Below are 21,729 nucleotides of genomic sequence, written 5' to 3'. Positions count from 1 at the left end.
GTTTATTGCCAGTATCTAAAGAGGGCAATCAGGTATTATCTCTTTTTTTGTAGTTGGTGACTACAGGGTCAGCAGTGCCTCCTTTGTGGGCCATAAAATGTCTCTTTGGTCTAAGGCCTATATAGCCTTGAATATGATCATTTTGCTGGAGCCTTGGATTTTCTGTGCATTCAAGATCCATTTGTGGTTAGGTGGCATGCATGGAGGAATGTAAGAAGTTTTCTTAATGTGGGTGCCTTGGTGGCTCAGTCAGTTAAGTGTCTGTCTTCGGCTCAGGTCGTGATCCCAAGGTGCTGGGATCGAGTCTTGCCTCAGGCTCCTCGCTTAGTGTGGAACCTGCTTCTCCCGCAACCCTTCCTCCCAGCTCATGCTCTCTCTCAAATAAATAAATAAAATCTTTAAAATTAAATTAAATAAAATAATAAAATATTAATATTATATAGTAATATATGATAGTATATAGTAATATTAATAATAATAAAATAGATTTAACTTAAATAAAATAAAATCTTTTTAAAAAAGAAGCCTTCTCGGGGCACCTGAGTGGGTGGGTTAAAGCCTCTGCCTTAAGCTCAGGTCCTCCTGGGCTGGAGCCCTGCATTGGGCTCTGTGCTCGGCGGGAAGCCTGCTTCTCTCTCTCTCTGCCTGCCTCTCTGCTTACTTGTGATCTCTGTCTGTCAAATAAATAAATAAAATCTTTAAAAAAAAAAAAGACGTTTTCTCAATGGATGCCATATTTTAAAGAAGTTTTTAAAATAGATATCATAGCAAGGCTGCAGTGGCTCAGTCAGTTGAGCATCTGAGCAACCAACCCGTGGTATCAGCTCAGGTCATGATCTTAGGTAGGTGAGATGGGGCTCCAGGTCAGGCTCTGTGCTCAGCAGGAAGTATGCTTCCGCTCTCCCTCTTCCCCTCTCCCCATGTGAACATGCTCTCTCCCTCCCTCTCTTGAAATCAATCAATCAATCAATCCTTAAAAAAAGTTAAAGTAGTATCACATTAGGACATTATTGTTGAATTTGTTTAAGCATGTTGATGATTATAGCATACGTTTTTTTAAAAAAACGCTCTTGCTGTTTACTGAGGCACACTGAAATACCAAAGAAGAAATCACAAGGGAAATTAGAATACTTCATATTGAATGATAATGAAAATACACCCTATCTAAGTGGGTGGAATGAATACAGTGATACCATGTCTTAGATTTGCTTTAAAATAAAATGGGAGTGAAGGAGGAGGAGGAGGGAGAAGAAGAGGAGAAGATGATACAGCAGAAACCAGACTGGCTGCAAGATGACAGTTATTAAAATTGATTAATGCATCTCATAATTGTACTACAAATATTAAAGTGAAATAAAGATATTTTCAGATAAAAGCAAACTGATAAAATTTGTTGCCTGAAGATGTGCGTTGAAGAAATGCCAAAAGAAATTCTTCAGGCTAAGGAAATTGATACCAGATGGAAACTTGATTTCCAAGGAAATGGTAATGTGTGGAAAAACATAAAATTTTCAAGTTATTTTAAAGATATATGACTGTGTAAAGCAAAACCAGTGTATTATAGGGCTTATAACATAAGTAGGTGCAGTATTCTGACAAAAGCATAACAGATAGCAAGAACTATACCATTGCACTGTTCTTTAAGTTTATCTGAATATTCATTTGAAAGAGACTATGAAATGCTAAGGATGCATACTGCACTTCCTAGCAACAACTTACTTGCATAATACAAGATGAATGCTTAAAAGCCAACAAACGAATTGAAATGGAGTACAAAAATTCATTATCTCAAACCAAGGCAGGAAAGGAGGAATAAATTTTCATAAAACAAATGGGAAAACAAAAACAAAGAACAAAATCAAGACCTGGACTTAACCGTATCAATAATTATATTCAATATAAGTGGACTAAACCCTCAAACAAAAGACAGTGGTGGCCAAATGAGCTTTAAAAAAATAAATAAATAAAACAAACATGTTTTTTATGATCAAAATAACTTTCACTAAGATACAGAATTTCCTAGTTCAAAAAATAAGACTCAGTACATTTCAAAACTATTAAAATCTAATTAAGTATATTTTTAAACAATAATTCGATAAAATTTGAGGTTAAAAAATATAAAAATATCAAGAAAATCCCAAATATTTGGAAATTAACTCATTTATAAGTAACCTGTGGCTGAAGAAGAAATCATGAGGGAAATTTGAATATTTCAAATTGATTGAAAATGAAAATACAACACATCTAAATGGGTAAGATGTAGTTAAAGCACAGCTTAGAGGAAAATATATTATTTAATTTCTTATATTAGAAAAGGAAAAAGGGGCTTTCTAAATTTCCACCTTAAATAACTAGATTAAAAATAAAAACTAGAAAAAATAGCAAATCACATCCAAACTAAGTAGAAGGAAAAAAATAATGAAGAATAGAAACCAATAAAATAGAAAATGAATAGAGAACATCTATGAAAACAAAAGCTGGTTTTTTTTTTCTTTTAAATAGTAGTAGAATTGATAAACTCTTAGCAAGAATAACCAAGCTAAAAGAGAAAACACAAATTGCCAATATCAGGAATGAAAAAGAAAATATTGCTCTAGATATCATAAAGATGATAAAGATAAAGGAAAACTTTCACAAGTTTATACTAATAAGTTCAACAATTTAAATGGTGGTTTTGTAGATTCCGGAGTTGTTCTTAATCCTTGTTTTGTAGATTCCACATACATGAATTGAGATAGTTTTACTGCTTCCTTTCCAATATGTATATTTTTTACTTTTTTTTCTGCTTTGTTGAAATGGCTAAGACCTCCTGTACCTGTTAATTGAAGTGGTGAGAATGAACATTCTTGCTTTGTTCCTGATGTTAGGGGGAAGGAATTAATATTTCACCACTAAGTGTGATGTGGTCACTATATAGATTTTTATTCTAATTGCACCAGGAATTCACAGGGTTTTACTTGCATAAGTGATGCTATCTAATTTACATTTTTTAAAATACCACTTGGGCTACTGTGTAGAGAATGGACCCTGGGAAGAAGAGAAGCAGGGAGCCAGGAGGGACTGTTACAGTTGTGCAGAATGGAGGGGGATGTGTTTTGCACTAGACTGACAGCAATGGGTGTGGAGAGAGGTGGCTGGGTTTGGGTATAGGTATTTGTAGAGCTGACAGGACTTGCTGATTTATTGAATTTGGAGTTAAAAGAAAAAAAGAAAATCCACATTTACAGCTTAAATGTACTTCAGATTTTTTCTCTGGATTTTAGATATTTTTATTATTCATTTCCTCTTTAGAATGGATCAGTGAAAGTAGACATAGTGTTTTAAAAAATCTAGCCCTATGTTATTTAGGATTTCATTTATATATATATATATAGTTAGAGGTTTCTAGAAAGAACAAGGACCAATACTTATACTGGAATTTTGATCGGTTTTAGACACTAGTGTTCTGAACTACATTTCTGTATCTTTCTTTTTAGGTTTGTCCAAGACTGGTTTTCAGAAAGGACGCAAGTGGCCAAAGTGGATTTCTCTACAGTGTTACCGCGCTTCATTTCTCTCTATATCTTTTCCTTTCTGAATCCGAAAGATCTGTGTGTAGCTGCACAAGTCAGCTGGCCCTGGAAGTTTTTAACTGAACAGGTTTACTACTTGTCACTTCTCTGTAATAGGGCCCAAATACCACTGTATTCTGTCATTTGGCAGTTGAGGTACCTTCCTTCCCTGAAGATAGTAACAGAGGGTATTTGAAACGTAATTAACTTACCCTTCAGAGAAAAAAATGGGGATAAGTTAAATACAAGAATTTATTTTGTAAGTAAGGGGATATACACTATTCTAATAATTCTGTGTAATTTTAATAATCTCATATTACTCAATGTAATTATCTAGAAAATGTTTTATCTTGACTAAAGATGTCCACTTTTTTCATGAGATATTAGGTAAGCTATGGTTATTATATTATTTTGCCTGTGATAACTCACCCTGAAAATTGTTATTGCACCACAGTGTTCTTTGATCGCTCTTTGGCTAACATCTGTTGAAGAGATTTTCAACATCCTTTGCCATTAATTCTGCCTCTGCTCTATGTGTCTCATTTCTTTTTAAAGATTTAATAAAATGTCATGGCAGACATACTTTGAGGACACGTCAATAATTTACCTCTTTAACGTGAGCAGACTTCCCAGAGTGGACTTGCGTTGAGCTACTGAGCTCAGACAATACTTAGCTCTCTATGGAGAGGCCACGCGCAAACCGTGAGCCCTAGATTTACAGCATTTAAGAACCTGGGCGAGGTGTTTGCACTGATTTTTCCTTTCAACCTATGTACTTATCTTTAAGGAATAGGTCTTGTAAACAGAATATAGTTGTTGGTGCTTGTTATCTAACATTTGGCAATCTTTGGCTTTTAGCTAGGGTAATTTCTTATTTACATGTGTGTACATACGGATCTATTTAAGCTTCAGTCTGCCATTTTACTATGTTATTTTTGTTTGTTCCAGTTATTTTATTGGCTTTTTAAAAAATTGTCTTTTAGAGTACATAAATGTTTTTTAAGTTGTTAATTATAAATTATCTAGCAGTTCTCTCATGGCTATATTAGGATTACGGCACTCATCCTAGGGCCTTTTTTTTAACTGCTTCTGAGATAATGCAAAGAGCTTAGGACCCTTTAACTCTCTCTATTCCCCTTCAGTCCCCTTCCCACCCAGTTTCAATACTGTTGTCAAATATTTTAATTTTATATACACATAGAATACATTTAAATTTATATATGTATATTTATTTACACACACATCACGACTATTACTTGATATAGTCGATATTTACTTATAAGTAACCACATATTTACTTCTTCTGTTGTCACACATATCTTCCTGCATCTCTGAGTTTCCATCTGGGATCATTTTCCGTTTGAATTTTCTTCAATATTCCTTGTAGTGCAACTTGCTGCTGACAAATTCTCTTATTTTTGTCTGAAAATATCTTGTTTTACTTTCGTATTTGAAGAATATTTTCACAGGGAATTTCAATGCTAGGTTGGCAGTTAATTTTGTAGAACTTTGAAATTTTTCTATTGTTTTCTGTCTTCCATAAACTTTTTTTTTTTTTTTGAGAAGTGGGGAGTCTTTTTTTTTTTTTTAAATTTATTTATTTATTTATTTGACAGAGAGAAATCACAAGTAGATGGAGAGGCAGGCAGAGAGAGAGGGAAGCAGGCTCCCTGCTGAGCAGAGAGCCCGATGCGGGACTTGATCCCAGGACCCTGAGATCATGACCTGAGCCGAAGGCAGCGGCTCAACCCACTGAGCCACCCAGGCGCCCCAGAAGTGGGGAGTCTTATTGTTGTTCCTTTAATGGCAATATTTTTATTTTCTCTAGCTGCTTTTAGGGTTTGATTTTTTTTCTCTGTCTTGTCTTTTGTTTTCCACAATTTTATTATGATGTACCCAGAAGTGTGTGTGTGTGTGTGTGTGTGTGTGTGTGCGCCTTCCACTTTATGTTTTTTGGTGATTTTTGAATCTGAGATTTAATGCCCATCAGTTTTGATAAATTCTCACACAGCATCTCCATATATATATATTCTTTCTGCCCTATTTTTGCTCTTTTTCTTGTGGGATTCCAATACTTACATGGTAGACTGATTTACCATCTCCCACAAGTTTCATGGTGTTTTTTGTGTCTTTTCCATCTTTTTGGCCTTCAGTGTTTCTACCTGGGTTTTACTTCTAGCTTTTTGTTTACTAATTATCTCTTTAGCTGGATTCTAATTTGCTTTTAAACTGGTCCATTGAGTTTTAAATTTCAGTTATTATATTTTTCAGTTCTACAATGTTGATTTGATTATTTTTGCCACAATTCTCACCTAGCCATTTAACTTCTTAGACGTATTAATTATAGAATTGTTTATTTTTTAAGTTCCTGCCTAACAATTACAACGTATAGTTCTCTTAAGGGTCTCTCTCTACTTAATAAAAGATAATAAATGACAAAAGGAGAAATAAACAACTGTTATCCTTTTGTGTGGCTGGTATTGGATACTAGTTATTAGATATAAAATATCGATACAATAATTTGAGTCTCGGCTTGATGTTCTCTTCCTCCTGAGAGAATTTGGTTTTTGCTCCTGGCATTTGGTTAGGGCTAGGAATAGATCACTTAAATCCAGTCAGAAAAAGAGATATTTTAAAACTAGTTTCAGTCTTTGTGAGAGATGGTGTAATTCCTTACCCTTGCTGATAACCATCTCAACTGAAAGCCTGGTGGCTTTTCCCCTTAGTGGGTCCTGAATTTAAATTTGTTTCCTTTCTTCTTTGTGAGAATGCCAAAAATACTTTTTAGGTTTCATGTCATTCAGCCATAATTTTCTGCTCTTCTTCTCAGCCTGAGCTTTACTTTGGAACTGTCAAATGCCTTGAAATGTCAAATGCCAGGGATCAGGCTTACCTCTTTAGTTTCCCTTCTCTCTGGGGTCATGTTCACAGGAGCCCTTATTGCACTGGTAGCTCTACAGGCCTAAGTAATTGTTTTATGGTATTTTGTCTAGATGCTTAATTCAATTAAACCACATGAAATTTGCTGTTTCCACTTATCAAAGCTGGTTGTGTATTGGCAATATCATATGGTCCAACCAAAGGTGTTTCCAGGGGGAGGTCTGGTCTGAAACAAACTGATTTTTTACTACTATTTTCTACTACTAGGGTTAACCAAATGCTGTGGGACCAGGTGCAAAAGATGACTAATACGTTTATTCATATATAACATATATTGTGATCAAAGACTATTCTTGTATGGAGTAAGGTATGCTTCTTTTTTGTTTGTGTCCAATTTAGATGACAAGTCAGCCACACAAGAAATCCCAATGTAAAGAAAAATTATCTGCATAGCTGGAAACATTATTACGAGGAAACGGTCCTTAAAAATTTCTTACAATTTATATTTCTCCTTTCTTTATTTTTTTGTAGGACTGCTTATGGATGCCCAAATGCATTAGGTTTGGGTGGTTTCTGCCCTATACGCCAATGGATAATGAGTATGGTGCTTGGAAGCGTCATTATATTGCGTGTGTGTCGAGCTTAGATTGGCTAATACCTAGGGAAGCCTCTGCTGTCTATGGGACCCTGAATGAGCCCAAAACAGAAGATGAGGACCTGCTGGAGAGACAAAGAGAAAAGTGCTTAAGAAAAATAATCTGGGAGAAAATTGCACTACGTAAGAGTAAGTAGCATTTAAAAATGATATCTTACCCAACTATTGTAGAAACAAATGGATTTATGTACAGATTCCCAACTGGAGGATAGCTAAGTCTTCCTGGAAGAGCATGTAGGTGGCGTTCTCTAAAGCAAGCTCTTCCCCTCCCCACGCCCTCCCCGTATATTTCAAGTTCATGAGTAAGAAAAAGATTTCAGATGAGATACAGAAAGTCCAATATCGGTGCCTCCATATTCCTCTGGTTACAATCAGGTTTATGAGATGAAAACAACAGCAACAAGGAGAGGGAACAAGGAACATAGGCAAAAACAAGGAAATAGGTGCAGGAGAGAAGAATTGAGATTAGCAACAGAGGGGAGAAGTGAAAGTGGGATTGGAAGCAGGAAGAACAGCATTAAAAGAAGAAAAGTAGGAAGGCAAGAAGAGTAGGAGCCTCTCTCAGTGAAGCCTTCTGATTTGCACAGTGCACAACAGAAAAACAAAAGTGACTGGAGTCCTGCCATCTTTTTTTCACTGACTCACCCTCTGTGAGATCATAACAAACGGGAGATTACTTGAAGCCAAGAAGAAGGGCAGAAATGGATGTGAAACCTGTAAATCTATTAACTGCTTTCCACAAGAAAAGAGGTGTTCATTCTCTGAGCTTTGTTTCTTGACCTGACAGGACTAGTAACTTGGAGCCACAACTTGGAGCCGAGAGGATAAGAAAACCAAATAGAGTCTGTAAAAAGGGCTATAATTATTGCCATTTGGAATAGTGCCCTGGTACAGATTTATTTTTGATGCCTTTATCTATGTAGACTTGGCTGAGAGAAGCATGAAGTAAACTACAGAGGCCGCTGCTGTTTGTTTTTCAGAGGAGTTATTCAAAGTTCGACCCCCTTGGGTGAGCGGAACATGCTGCTCTAGATTGTTAAAATCCAAATGCCAGCCACGACTCTCCCAGGCTCTGAGGGATCGAGTGGGATTACATGAAGCTTTGGAGAAACAGCTAATTTTGGCATCCTTACAAGCTTTGCCCAAGCGGTAAGCAAACCTCCATCTCCTGAAGGCTCAAGACCATCCCATGATACCAAGAATTCATTCTAGGATAATTTAGCTAACTCGCAGGGAGCTTGTATAATCATCTGGCTCATATCCTATGAGATAGCAAAAGAAATAACTCTTTAATTTTTAAAAGGAGTGGTCTTTGACATGTTTTCCGAGGGAAATCTGTAACATTCAAATTTTATATTTCAAATATTCTTGGCCCTGCAAAAAGGCAGTGATGTAGTACATTTTCTGTGCAATTTATTGAGCAAAAGTAATATTTTTGTTTTCAGAATTTATTTTCCTGGAGTAAGTGTATCCAAATGGGAATCTGGGACTAAGGGTAAGAGAATGGAGATATTATTTAGAAAGCTGGGAGAACCAGATGATCTAGGAAATTTTTAAATCTCTCAGCTGTTCTTTTAAAATGTCATTTTGAACCCCTCGGTATGTCACTACATTCATTTTAAGTGTCCAACAAAGCTAAATAAGTTCCAGGAGACCTTTCCAGTATCCCATGAATGGAGGAAGAGAGGCCCAGAAGCCAGCTCTGGCCCCACCCCACCCAGGAGCCCCATTTGCTGTTGTCCCCCAAAACTGCAGGGAGCAACTGAGTTCTGAAAGGCCACGTGCCTTGTTCAGTATAACTGATGCCCAGACGACACTTTGGTGCTCAGTTATCAAAATCCAGTTAATAGGGAATTTACATTTCACTTATTCCCTTCTTTTCCCTACAGAAGCAATGTTTCTGGAAGCCATTCCTACCCTTCATTATTGAAGAAGACTTGGTGTGGAGTTCAGAAAAATGATGACAGCTCTTCATATGTTTCCCAGCCCCACTTCTTACTAATATCATCTCGAATTCCTGCATTTGAGGTAAGAGTATGTTAGGAGGCCTGCCCTTTTCTGAATCGGGTGTTTTGTTTTGTTTTGTTTTTCATTTAGATGAGAGGATGTGTAACAATCTTTTGGCCTCCATATGTATGAAAATGATTCCTCTTCTAAAAGGAAAATGGTGTAAGTGGAAATTTACAGACTCAGAGCACTTTTAAAAATCAGAAGCAATAAAGATAATCATAAATCAAAATTACTTTAAAAAAAAGCATTAAAGGGGCGCCTGGGTGGCTCAGTAGGTTAAAGCCTCTGCCTTCGGCTCAGGTCATGATCCTGGGATCCTGGGATCAAGCCCCACATCGGGTTCTCTGCTCAGCAGGGAGCCTGCTTCCTCCTCTCTCTCTGCCTGCCTCTCTGCCTACTTGTGATCTCTGTCTGTCAAATAAATAAATAAAATCTTTTTAATAGATAGATAGATAAATAAATAAATAAAGCATTAAAGGCCCAAACTACCTTGCATTTAGTTAAGTATCTGGTGAATTCTTATTGAACTGAATTTGTTGCACTTATCCCAAAAAAGAGCAAGGTGATTAAGGATTATTTTAAAACCTCTTTGCAATGCCCAAGGAATGAAATACTATCATATAACCATGATTTCTCACAAGAAAAAGTCAGAAATCCTATTTTGTGGTCTATTCAGGGAGGTGCCATTAAATTATGTTCTTTTTATAATGAAGTTATATATTTTAATTTGAATATAAGTAATAAAAATAAAGGAAGCACAATGAAGACATAGAAGCATGTATTTTTATAGATACGTGAGTATGTGTATATGCATATATGACACCATGGATATACCACACACATGTGTGTCTATGACATGCACATATATGTGTGTATATATGACACACAAAAAGGGACATTGTAAGGGATGACATTCCTTAGGTTCCATTCATTGGCCTACTTAGGAAGTTTTTAAAAAATTCCTCCTTGTAACAAAATGGTTGCTTTCAATATACAAAATCAGTCTTCTTTCTGGGCATCTAGAAATTGACTCAGATCATTTATAACCAGCCAGCTCCGTGGATCCATATGAAAGCAAGATCAGAATTTTGATGTCCGTGTGGGCCCCAAATAGTTTCCTAATGTTTAATAATGGGCATCAGGCTGGGCACAAAGGATAACTAGTGACAGAGCATTGGTGAAAAATCTAGTTCAAAGTAAGTTCATTCTTCTATTTGTCTTCTTTACGTAAGTCTATGCCATGATTACTTTTTTTTATTATGATTGTGTGTTGGGTGCTTAGGCAAAAATCAGGACATAACCAGGTGGTAGTCCTCTGCTCAATTTGAACTGTGACCTTCAGGAAGTTGCATGAGGTTTGGGAGAAAAAAAATAAAAGACAATTGACTTTAATGACTTTCCAAACTATCTCCTGCTAATGAATTAACATTACCATAATGAAAAGTTTATTTGGTTGCTGAGTTCAAAGCATAGTGGTTTTCGTATTTATTTAAATGGAAAATATTTAATCAATATTGAAATTCATGATTAAGAGGAAACCTTTAAATCTATTTTAAACATCCATTGCAAAATCATATTATCTCAATTTGATTATGTTTTAAAGAGCTGCTTCAATGTCTCTTCATGAGTATGTACAATGATAAAAAGGCTGGAAGAAAATAATTTAACTTGTTATAATATTTATCTCTGAGGGCTGGAGTTACAAGTTTACTTAATTTTCTTCTCATAATTAAAAAAGAAATAAAATCATTGAAAAAGAAACCAACAAATGATAAAGCTTATCTTCCTCTTTCTATAATTTCTGGGGAAAAAAGTGTTTAAAAATCACAACAGATTACATACCCATTGTATTTATTTTATGAATAAATATTCTAAAATAATGGGCTTTGGTTTCATTTTCTAGATGGTGGTGGACAGCATTAAGGCAGGTATCATTTTTGTGGTATACGAACATAGTGGCTTAACCTTGGAGAGCCTGCTTTATCTCATAGAAAAAGCTTTGGACGGGCAGAAGGTACAGAGTATGGGGATATTTAGTGATGGAGACAGCAGAGAAATCAATTTACTCCAAGGTAAGCCTGGAGATTGAAAGCAACAACCAACTTTGCACGAATATGGTGTTTGTCTACATGTATGACCTTCAGAACACTATTTATCTTTCAATTTGCTAACAGAGTTGATATCCCAGCTCAGAGCAGTCATACAGGAGTTCCCTCTTATTCAAGGGAGGGTCAGCCCTTTTGTTCTATTCAGGCCTCCAATGGATTGGGTGAGACCCACCCATACTGGGAAGAGTAATCTGCTTTACTTACTATCTAGTCAAACATTAACCTTATTCCCAAACACTCTCACAGACACATCCAAAATTCTGTTTGTCCAAATATCTGAGCACCCCCATGGCCCAGTCAAGATGACATGTAAAATTAAGCCTCACACCATTAAATAAGAACTTCCTTTTTCCCTCTTATTCCCACCCCTAAGAACTACCATTCTACTTTCTGTTCCTATGAATTTGACTACTTTACATACCTTACATAAGTGAAACATACAGTATTTCACTTTGTGATTGGCTTATTTTACTTAACATAATGTCATCAAGTGTCATCCATGTTGTGGCTTAAGACAGGATTTCTTTCACTTTTTAAGGCTGAATAATATTCCATTGTATGTATAGACCACATTTTGTTTATCCTTTCATTTGCTGATGGCCGTTTAGCTTGGCTATCGAGAATAGCACTATTATGAACACCGAGTGTGCAGACAGTTCTTTGAGATTCTACTTTAAATTGCCGTTTAGCTTGGCTATCGAGAATAGCACTATTATGAACACCGAGTGTGCAGACAGTTCTTTGAGATTCTACTTTAAATTGTTTTGGATATAATATCCATACATGGGATTGCAGAGTTATATGGTAATTTTATTTTTAATTTTTGAGGAACCTCCATACTATTTTCCATGTGGCTACATCATTTTCCACTCCCACCAATAGTCCACAAGGGCTCCAATTTCTTCACATCCTCACCAACATTTGTTATATTCTGTGTTTTTATTTGTTTTTAGTTGACAGTAACTATCTTGATGGGTTTAAGGTGATATTCATTATGGCTTTAATTTGCATTTGTCTACTGATTAGTGATGTTGAGCATTTTTTCGTAGGCATATTGGCTATTTGTATGTCTTCTTTATCTACATCTATTGAAGTCCTTTGCCCATTTTCTGATGGGTTTATTTGATATTCTCCATTGAGTTTAGACATACTTTATATATAGTCTAGATATTAATCCTATCAGATGTTTGCAAATATTTTGTCCGTTCTGTATGTTGCCTTTTACTCTATTATGTTCTTTGGTGCACAAAAGCTTTAAGTTTGATGAAAGTGTAACAATTTTAATAGCAGCAAACCCCAAGATCTATAAGTTGGTGTACACAAACAGCATTTATTATATTTCCAAATGGCTTATCCCACAAAGAAAAGGATTGGCTGATACCATTAACTCTTTAAGGATCATCTTTTAAAAATGTCAATGGTTATGCTTCTCAGAAGGAAGGAGATGATGACTGTTTTAGAATTAAATTTTCAGCTTCTACTCTTCTTTATACTATAACTTACATCTTTCCTTGTTATACCTAAGATAGAATGGTTTTAAGGTTTACTAGCATGAAATCTTCCATCTTTGTGAGAGGAGGGGAGAAAGGGAATAAGATGGTCAAGGATCCAGCTGGCGGGGACCCCCTAAAATGGCACAGTGTATATACCTCAATCACCCATCAAATATTGTTTCTGTGGCTACATTATCCAATGATCTGTCCCAGCTGCTAACTCGGGAAATGAGCAGGGAAGCCTGGTGCTCTGCCGGGGCCAACTGCTCCATCTGGGGGAATCCCCAGAGGGCTGTATGATTGGAAAGTTTAGCTCCTGGCTGGGTTTGTCCACACCTTGCCGAGCAAACTCAGATAAATTCCTGGCAAGCAAAGTGCATTGTCTCTTGAGTGCAAGAGACAAGGGTTTGGAAAAAAGAAAGGAAAAAAAACTTATTTTGGGTGCCAGTAGCCAGGGGAGGTGGCAGGCTCAACCCTTAACGACTGACCTCTCCACCTGCAAGATGGACACTGGAGTTTTATGGAGACAAGTTCAGCGGGTTACGTGCCAGGGAGCAGGCAGGCAGCAAGTGATCGTGAGTGGGGGCAGGGATATATTCAGCCCACAATCACAGGCAGGGAAAGGGACCTGGGGGTATGTGGTCTTCTAGGCATTCCATTGCTATCAGGGCTTTCCCTTCTGACTGGAATGCTCCAGTCATTGCAAAACATCTCATCAATGCCTCCAGAAAGTGCAAAAAGGAATATGCATAATGGGTTTTCGTTGAAGCAGGAGTTAAGCAGTCTTGTCTATTTTTGGTTTTAACTCTTGGGCCCTATAGCTGAGCAAGAAGACTTGCTTACAGCTAGAATTCAGCATGCTTGGAATAGTTTTAGTAAATTTTATTAACAAAATAAACTACTTTTGATTTGTTGCTACCTTATTTTGTCTTGTCTTGTTTAGTTTACCTATGCCTGAAGCAAGTTGTATTCCACATCAGATTTTATATATTCACCCAAAAGTAAAGCACAGCACTAGTTGTTGTGTGGGGTTTATATTTATGATTAATTACATGGTAGCTTTTCTCTAAATGACGGAGGAGAGTTATTGATTACAAATTTACACTGTAGTGTAGTGGGTTTACCTCTCATGGAGTAGAAGGACCCATTAGGGTTTTCTAACATCTCAGACTTTTTGTTCTGCACATGAGAAAGATTTCCAAACTTTGCCTTTTGTTTTCTTATTTATTTATTTATTTATTTATTAAGGGGGGTTGGGGGAGAGAAAGAGAGAGAGAGAGATAGTAATGGGAGAGAGAGAATCTTAAGTAGGCTCCATGCCCATCACAGAGCGGATGCAGGGTTGAGTCTCACACTCTGAGATCATGACCTGAACGGAATTCAAGAGTTGAATGCTTAACTGACTGAGCCACCCAGGCATCCCGCACTGGTTTTTTTTTTTTTTTTTTTTTTTTTTAAATCAAGAGTAACATAACAAAATAACTGAAAACTAAAGTTTCCCTTTAAATAATCGTTGTGTTTCCCCAGGAGCTTTTGTCTTAAAACCAACAACAAAATGAAATCTCTTACTCCGGGCATCCGAAGAGGTCCTTCCATTCTGTATCTAGATGTCTCGATGGAAAGAATTGAAGTGTTGAGATTCTTGCCTGACTTTGTTTTCATTTCGTTCCTGGGATTTAAGAATTCAGAGCCTCTGGGACACCTTTAGAAATGGGTCTAGACACATAGAGATTCACTGAATCATCATACAGAATTCCCAGGAAGTAAGAGTTTCAGTGATGTTTACCACCTTTCGGGAGTCTTCTGTTCTGAATGACTTTTTTTTTTTTTTTTTTTTTTTGCTGACATCTTCACTTTGCAACTTGGTGGCAAAAGTAGCAGGACATGAGGCAGAGAGACAAGGTCCTAAAACTAAGTGCACAGTGTCCAGTAAATCCAGAACATGAAGGAGAGTGTGGGCCATGCAGGAGTCCTTTTGTGACCCTAATATGGTGTAGCATGAGAGCACGGGCAAGCTCCAGATCAGGCTCTTACGAGCAGTCTCTAGCTTTTTTTTTTTTTTTTAAAGACTTTATTTATTTATTGGGCAGACAGAGACCACAAGTAGGCAGAGAGGCAGGCAGAGAGAGGGGAGGAAGCAGGCTCCCTGCTGAGCAGAGAGCCTGATGCAGGGCTCGATCCCAGGACCGTGGGATCATGACCTGAGCTGAAGGCAGAGGCTTTAACCCACTGAGCTACCCAGACGCCCCCAGACTCTAGCATTTTGAATTAGGATTGCATTTTCCCAGAGTGCTAAGAGTTTCTGCTCATGATAAAGTTACAAACTAATATGACATTTTGAGTTTTTCCTCAGGTTATAAAATTGGTATTGGAAACTTATTGAGACCTGAAGTGAGAGACTTCTGGGAGAAACTAGGAAGCTGTGTGGCCCCTGAAGAAGAAGGGGGTCATGTGGACCTCTTTGTACCTCTTGGAGCATCAGGTCAGTTTTCAAAGGGAGTGGTCATGCCTACCCCCAATGATATTTTGGGATATTTCAGTTCAAATAATTCAGTCACATTTTACTCTTTTTTTCTTTTTCTCTTACACCTCATACCCTCAGATATTTAAGGGGGAAAGAGCTGGGGTTAGTTTGTCTGAGGAAACTGTCCCTGCAGAATAAGGTTACTAGTGACCTGAGCCAGCCAGGGATATTATCTGTAGCTCTTCTGGAAAATATAATAAAACCAGCCTCCTCTACACAGGGGAAAATGTCTGAACCCATAATCAACTGGTCTGAGAAAAGCCTCCCTGATGTGTTCTGAAGGAGTGAGCATGAACTTGGTGACCAAGGACCTTGGGCTTGAGTCCCACACGTGCCACTTGAGCTGTGTGGCCTTAGGCAAGTTTGTGGACCTGTTTCCTCATATGAAAGTTAGTATAGTAGCACCTTACAAGACTTGTATCAAAATAATGTAAATACTTATAATAAATACACTTAAAATACAATAAAAATAAAGACTTAAATAATATTTGAATATTAAAAACAGCCAAGTGCTTGGTAAAGAGGAGACTGGTTGCTGATCCCAAAGGTCTGATATCATTTTAAGTGCCCATCTGTCTAATATCAGTCCCTAGAACTCAAAGTTGATTTCAGTACTTGAAGAGAAACTCTGGAAACATTAAGACAAATTCACTTTTTAGACATCTGTTCAATAAAAGCTCTGCATTCATGGGCTTTTTTTTTTTTTTTTTTTTTTTTTTAATGCCAAGCAGAGCAAGGCAGAGGGAGTATAAAATTAAATTTTCTCTAACAGTTTCTTATTCCCATTCCTTAGGGAACTGTGAGTTTTAAAGTTTGCTCTAATCCTCACATTTCCCTGAACTGTTCGTACATGCCAAGGATGCCTCTGGCAGGCTTCAACCAGGGGAAAGGGAAAAACAAAAGGATGGGAAGGGGTTTAAAAGAAAACAAATTATAAAATCATAAAAAAACTTTTTTACACAGTTATGACAATTAATGTAATCTTAAGACAATATGCATAGAAAAATCTAGGAGGAAATATAACACAATTATTAACAGCATCTATCTCCAGATGTGTTTTTCAGGTTTCCTACTTTTGAAATCAGAATACGGAGGGTGGGGTTCCTCTGTTTAAAACCCGTGCGTGCGTGGGGGAGGGCGGCAGGATACAGATAAGGGTTTGGAAGGATACCTACGAAATGTATTAACAACAGTTGGATAAGGAACTTTTCTTTCCATTTATTATTTTTCCTTTTCTTTTATCTCCAGTGAACTAGTATTACTTTCGTAAGGAAAACATAGCAATTTTTTTTTTTTTAAGATTTTATTTTTTTAAGTAACCTCTACACCCAACGAGGGTCTCAAACTTAGAACCCGGAGATCAAGAGTCACACACTCCACCAACTGAGCCAGCCAGGCGCCCCGCAAAGGAAATTTTTTAACCGGAGTAGTAGAAAAAGAAGGGATTTGGGAAAGTAAGGCATTGAAAGGGAACAGGAATAGGGCAAAAGGGGGAAAAGAATAGATTTGATGACTTAAAAATTGTCTCAAGTGAAAGTTGATGGCACTGAACAGCAAATTTCTCACCACCATTTTGGCCCCCAAATCATCCCCTGAACTCATCAAACACAATTTCCACCTGGACAAGCCATCAAGACCCTGGTTCAGATGAAAGACCTCAGCTTCTCAGTCCAAAAATCTCTCTTCTGCCACCTCAGGCATCACTCAGGAGCTTATCATCCCAGTAGCTGTAAGTAAGGCCTCCGAGAGCTTGATCTCCAACATTTTTCTCTGAGTACCACCTCCAAAACATGCACCAAATATTCCAAACATCCATGTTCCAAATACTCCTACTGTGTCAGCCCTTTGTGGCTTTTCTTATTCATCTAACCTGACTTCACTGCCATAAATATCAAATGCGATTGCGGCACTGACAACGAATCCCCCCACCCTCCCGTGGTAAATTTCTTTCCCGCTCTCTGAGAGGACTACATCATCCCCTCCCTTCCTTCATCCATCGCTCGAGAACCTTCCTCTCAGCTGTTGACCTCACCTTTTACTGCCCTGAGAAAACGCCTGAATTTCCCTCCCACCACCAAACCCACCACATATCCCACCTCTTACCTTCATTCTGTCTTCCCTTCTGTCCCGAAGGAAGAAGCAGCTCTGCTCAAGTCAGCACCCACTTGGGCTCTGTATCCCAACCCCTTTCACCTCCTCACGACCACATTCCCACACTCAGTTCTCTCCGACAGCCTCAACCCCCCCTCTTTCTTCGGTCATTCCTATCAAACCAGGAACACCTGTAGTGCCAGCTCCTCTGCTAAAAAGAGAGAAAGCGAGACCATACACTTTCCCTCACCTGTATACACTCAACCTAGATACACCTCCATAGAGACTATACCCTGGGTTCTCAAATGGTAATATCTGTCTGAGTCACCTAGAAGGCTTATTGAAGTACACATCACTGGATCTCATCCTAGCACTTCTCACTCACCACATCTGGCATGGGGGCTGAGAATTTTCATTTCTGACGAGTTCCCAGGTGCTGCTGTTGCTGCTGCTTAACGAGGCTCTACTCCAGATTCTCTCTCTCTCCCCCTCTGCCTCTGCCCCTCCCCCTGCTCACTCACCGTCTCTCTCTAAAATAAATAATAAAATAAATAAAATTTTAAAAAATTTCAAGCCTCTTTATCAAGGTCTAAATAATGTAAGATAAATTGTACATATTTAAAGTGTGCATTTAGATAAATTTTGACATGTGAAAATATTTTATGTGAAACCATAAAATAATCAAGATAAGGAACATAGTCACCGCTCCCCAAATTTTCCTCATGCCAGTCTGCAGTTTTTTCCTCCTGCTTCTCCCTATTCCCATCCTGAATTCACATTGTGAAAGATCTCCTCTCTTTCATGATGCATTAGTTTGTATTTTATAGAATTTTCTACAAATGGAAACATACACCGTGCATTCTTTTTTGTCAGGCTTCTTTCACTCAAAAGAATTATTTTAGATTCCTCTGTTTGATGCTTGTATCAATGGCTCCTTGTTTTTTTTTTATTGCTGGGAATTACTGCATTGTACGTATATACCACAATTTGTTTATTTAGTCACTTGTTGATAGATATTTGAGTTCTTTCCAGTTCCCGGGTCCTAACACAGAAAGTAGCTATGAAACTATGTGTGAACATATGCTTTTATTTCTCTTGGATAAATACCTAGGAGTGGAATGGCTGGGTCAATATGAAAGGTGTTAATTTTTTAAACACTGGCTGAACTGTTTTCTGGAGTAGTTGTATAATTTTACATTTCCACAAGCAATGTATGAGAACTCTAGTTGCATAGTATCCCACACGGGTATGTAGTCTTGTTAATGTTAGCTGTGTGCGTGGGAGTGCCAGAGTATCTCATTGGGGTTTGAATTTGCATTTACCTTATGACTGATGATGCTGAACATCTTTTCATGCACTTACCTGCCACTCATTGGTCTTCGTTTGTGTGTTGTCTGTCCAAATCTTCTGCTCATTTTAAAAATTAGGTTGTTTTCTTACTGAGAACTCTTTATGTATTCTAGAAAAGGCATTTATAAATATTTTCTCTCACTCTGTGACTTATGTTTTTCTTCTCCGAACAGTCCCTTTTGAAGAGATGAAGTTCTTAATTTTTGTGAAGTCAAATTTATTTTTTTTTTTAGGTTATACTTTTAATTTCGTATCTGGACACTATCTGACTGAAGTTCACAATATTTTTCTTTATTTTAGAAATAAAGAATTTCTTCTAAACTATTTATAGTTTTGACTTTTAGATTTCTGAGCTGTTGACTTATTTGTTTGTTCATAGAGTTTTAGAAGTATGGGTTGAAGTTTCGTGGTTTGTTTTTTTTTTTAACTCATGGATATCTCATTTTTCTAGCACCATTCCTTGTAAAGACTATCCTTTTCTCAGTGCATTTGATTTGCATCTTTGTTGAAACCAACTGACTACACGGATGTAGGTATACCTAGGGATTCTATTTGATTTCTTTGATCCATTCCAATTAAAAAATTAGACCCCAATACATGAGAGACATCCCAACCTTTCAGCCACTGCCATCTTGTTCCAACCAATTTGGAGTAATTGTTTATTCTTAGACCACAAAGAATTAAAAAATATAACCCAGTGTATTAATTTCGATCAAAGTAATTCCTTCTATATGATGAATCCAATCTTTATGCCGGGTCGCTGAAGATGGGGTGAAATTAATGCCACACTCAAGTTTGACCATCATATTGAGCAGTTCCAACAGTTTTAAATTTGTCCTCTTATGAGACATCTCCTTTGAGTCAGACTATTTTAGAAAATATACATAGACTTTTCTCTGTCTCTGTCCTGAGTATTCTGACTTTGAAAATATGCACCAGGTCAGTCTTCCTGCACGGTCTCTCCACTCTGTTGTTTAGTCCTCGTTATATAAGCGTCTGGACTTCAGCACTTAGCGGTGGGCTAGTGCTTACGGGCTGTTCCATAGGGATTTGAATTGAAGATGAGAAATCCTAGCAGTCTTGCTTGGCCAGCTTAGCGTTCCTAAGTAATACTTAATGTTTCCAAGGAAAAACCTGTGAGTAAACCAATGAAAGTGTTTTTGACTCTGCAGAGGCAGGACTGGAAGTTCTTTCCCAGCTGTCTCAACTAACTGGCACGTTCTTTACTGCGCCTACTGGAATTGCAACCGGCTCTTACCAGCACAGTAAGTGTATATGGGGGCTGAGCATGTGACTGTCTTCCATTCCCTCTCAAAAGGAATGCTGTCACTACCCAAACGGTGTCATTTCCCACTGCCCACTGTCCTATCAAGTGTTTAGAAAGGGATTATTTATTACAAATATTTGCTTCAAGCCATCATGTACACAAACCCTGTTGAAAACATCATTTTTAATAGTTAGGGATGAATAGTTGCTGATCTAGAGAAATAACAAGAACCAAGAGTTATTCTTAGTGAGACGGAATCAATGTGGTTTCCTTTGGAAATAAGAACGGCAGCTCTGAAGAGAGAGTGAAGGCTTGATCAGGTTCCAGTTCAACTGCATTATCTGAGAGGAAGAACAAGGATAAAATATACACCTGGAATTAGTTTCACTTAGATACTGAAGCTGCAGATATTAAATGCGCATGTAACATTGACTAACCAACAAAAAACCCACACTGCTCTGCTAAAGTAACAAGAACCATTTTCCCCTTTAAAACTCCCTGGCTTCCTATTACATAGGGTTTGGGACCACGTAGAAACCACATAAAGCAAGACATCGCTAATCCCATATTTGAAGGGGCTTTCAAACCTGGGGAGAACTGGCATGATTGGAAACCTGTAAGGGAAAAGATTTCATGTATCTACAGAAAAGCACATTGACCTGCTAGATTTTTGTAGCAGAAGTCACTTATTAATTTCAGCTCTGTAGTTGCATGACCAAGTGCTAGACAACACACTGGGCCTCCTGCGGAGAGGACGGCAGCCTTGCATTGGGGAGCAGGGAGCAAGCACCGTTCTTTATGGGGCAGCTCTTCTTCCTTTTCTCCTCCTCTGTCTTCTCTTCCTTCTGTTCATCTTCCTTTTCCCTTTCGTCTTCTTAGTTTTCTTCTAGGAAAGCATGTCATAAAGAGTTGCTCTTGTTTATCAGTAAAAAGGGGGAAGGGGAATCAAATAAGGCTATCTATCTATTGAGGACACAAAATCAGATTTCACATGTCCCAGCATCATACAGTAATTGACTTCCAAGGAGAATTTCTTTAAGCACCCACTTACAGTCATGTAGAGAAACTGAGAGAGAGAGAGAGAGAGCCCAACCCGACATGATGTAAGGAAGCCGTAGGTTCGGCTAGCCCAAGATGACTTCGGATAGCATGGTGGGGAAACCAGGCAGAGTGGGGTTTTCTTGTATGTTCATTTTAGGATCTAAAGAAAAAGCAGCACCTTCTTGCCCACTCTGCTTCCTGATATACAAGTCCCACCGCTATTCAATTTTGATTTCAAATGTAACATGTCAACCTTATGTGTCAAAGAACAGATAGGCAGCATTTGAAATTATTCCTTCTTGAACTTCTAATTTTACGTTTGAAAGCAGATGATGGGTGTTTCTCTTAGTCTTCTAATGAGAGAGAGGAATAAGCCTGCTGTAAACACAACTTAGTTTTTATTGTACTGTAAGCAAGAAGAATTCTTTCATCGAAGCTCCGACCTGCAATACTAAAAGGAGAAAATCATGTCAGTTCTAGGTGATTGGCTGGGACGACCGTGGGAAAGGGCTCCCTGCTCCATCTACTTCAGGGAATCAAAGCTGCAGACGTGGTCCAGTCTCACGGATTTTCTGGAAGACACCTTGAAATCAGTAAGGAAACAGTTAAGTCCTCTTTTCAAGGAGTTACAGAAGAACATCAGTGCCAGGATAATAGGTAAGAACTCTCGCTGCTTCTCTTGCAGTTTCTTCATGAAGGTCCTTCGTAACTGGAGGGAATTCCAGGGCAGGAAGGGCTCGAGCAAACGTTGGCTTCCAT

General features: G+C 37.9%; 1 protein-coding gene across 10 annotated transcripts in view; it reads left to right on the top strand.

The window, feature by feature from the left end:
* ECT2L (epithelial cell transforming 2 like) overlaps positions 1-21,729 on the top strand; it is a 73,897-nt gene that overhangs the window by 25,184 nt on the left and 26,984 nt on the right. For all 10 annotated transcript variants that reach the window (XR_009354612.1, XR_009354611.1, XR_009354614.1 and 7 more), the window contains exons 4-11: positions 3,477-3,639; positions 6,963-7,215; positions 8,067-8,235; positions 8,976-9,114; positions 11,000-11,168; positions 15,051-15,179; positions 19,835-19,927; positions 21,445-21,627. Coding sequence is in view for 5 of the 10 variants with exons in the window: in XM_059177416.1 (XP_059033399.1) it covers positions 3,477-3,639; positions 6,963-7,215; positions 8,067-8,235; positions 8,976-9,114; positions 11,000-11,168; positions 15,051-15,179; positions 19,835-19,927; positions 21,445-21,627 (1,298 nt within the window). In the remaining 5 variants the exon portion in view is untranslated. The remainder of the gene's footprint in view (positions 1-3,476; positions 3,640-6,962; positions 7,216-8,066; positions 8,236-8,975; positions 9,115-10,999; positions 11,169-15,050; positions 15,180-19,834; positions 19,928-21,444; positions 21,628-21,729) is intronic.

This window comes from Mustela lutreola, chromosome 6 (assembly GCF_030435805.1).
Source record: "Mustela lutreola isolate mMusLut2 chromosome 6, mMusLut2.pri, whole genome shotgun sequence".
Taxonomy (NCBI): Eukaryota; Metazoa; Chordata; class Mammalia; order Carnivora; family Mustelidae; genus Mustela; species Mustela lutreola.
Note: the sequence above shows the minus strand (reverse complement) of the source record. Positions and strands in the feature narration are given on the sequence as shown.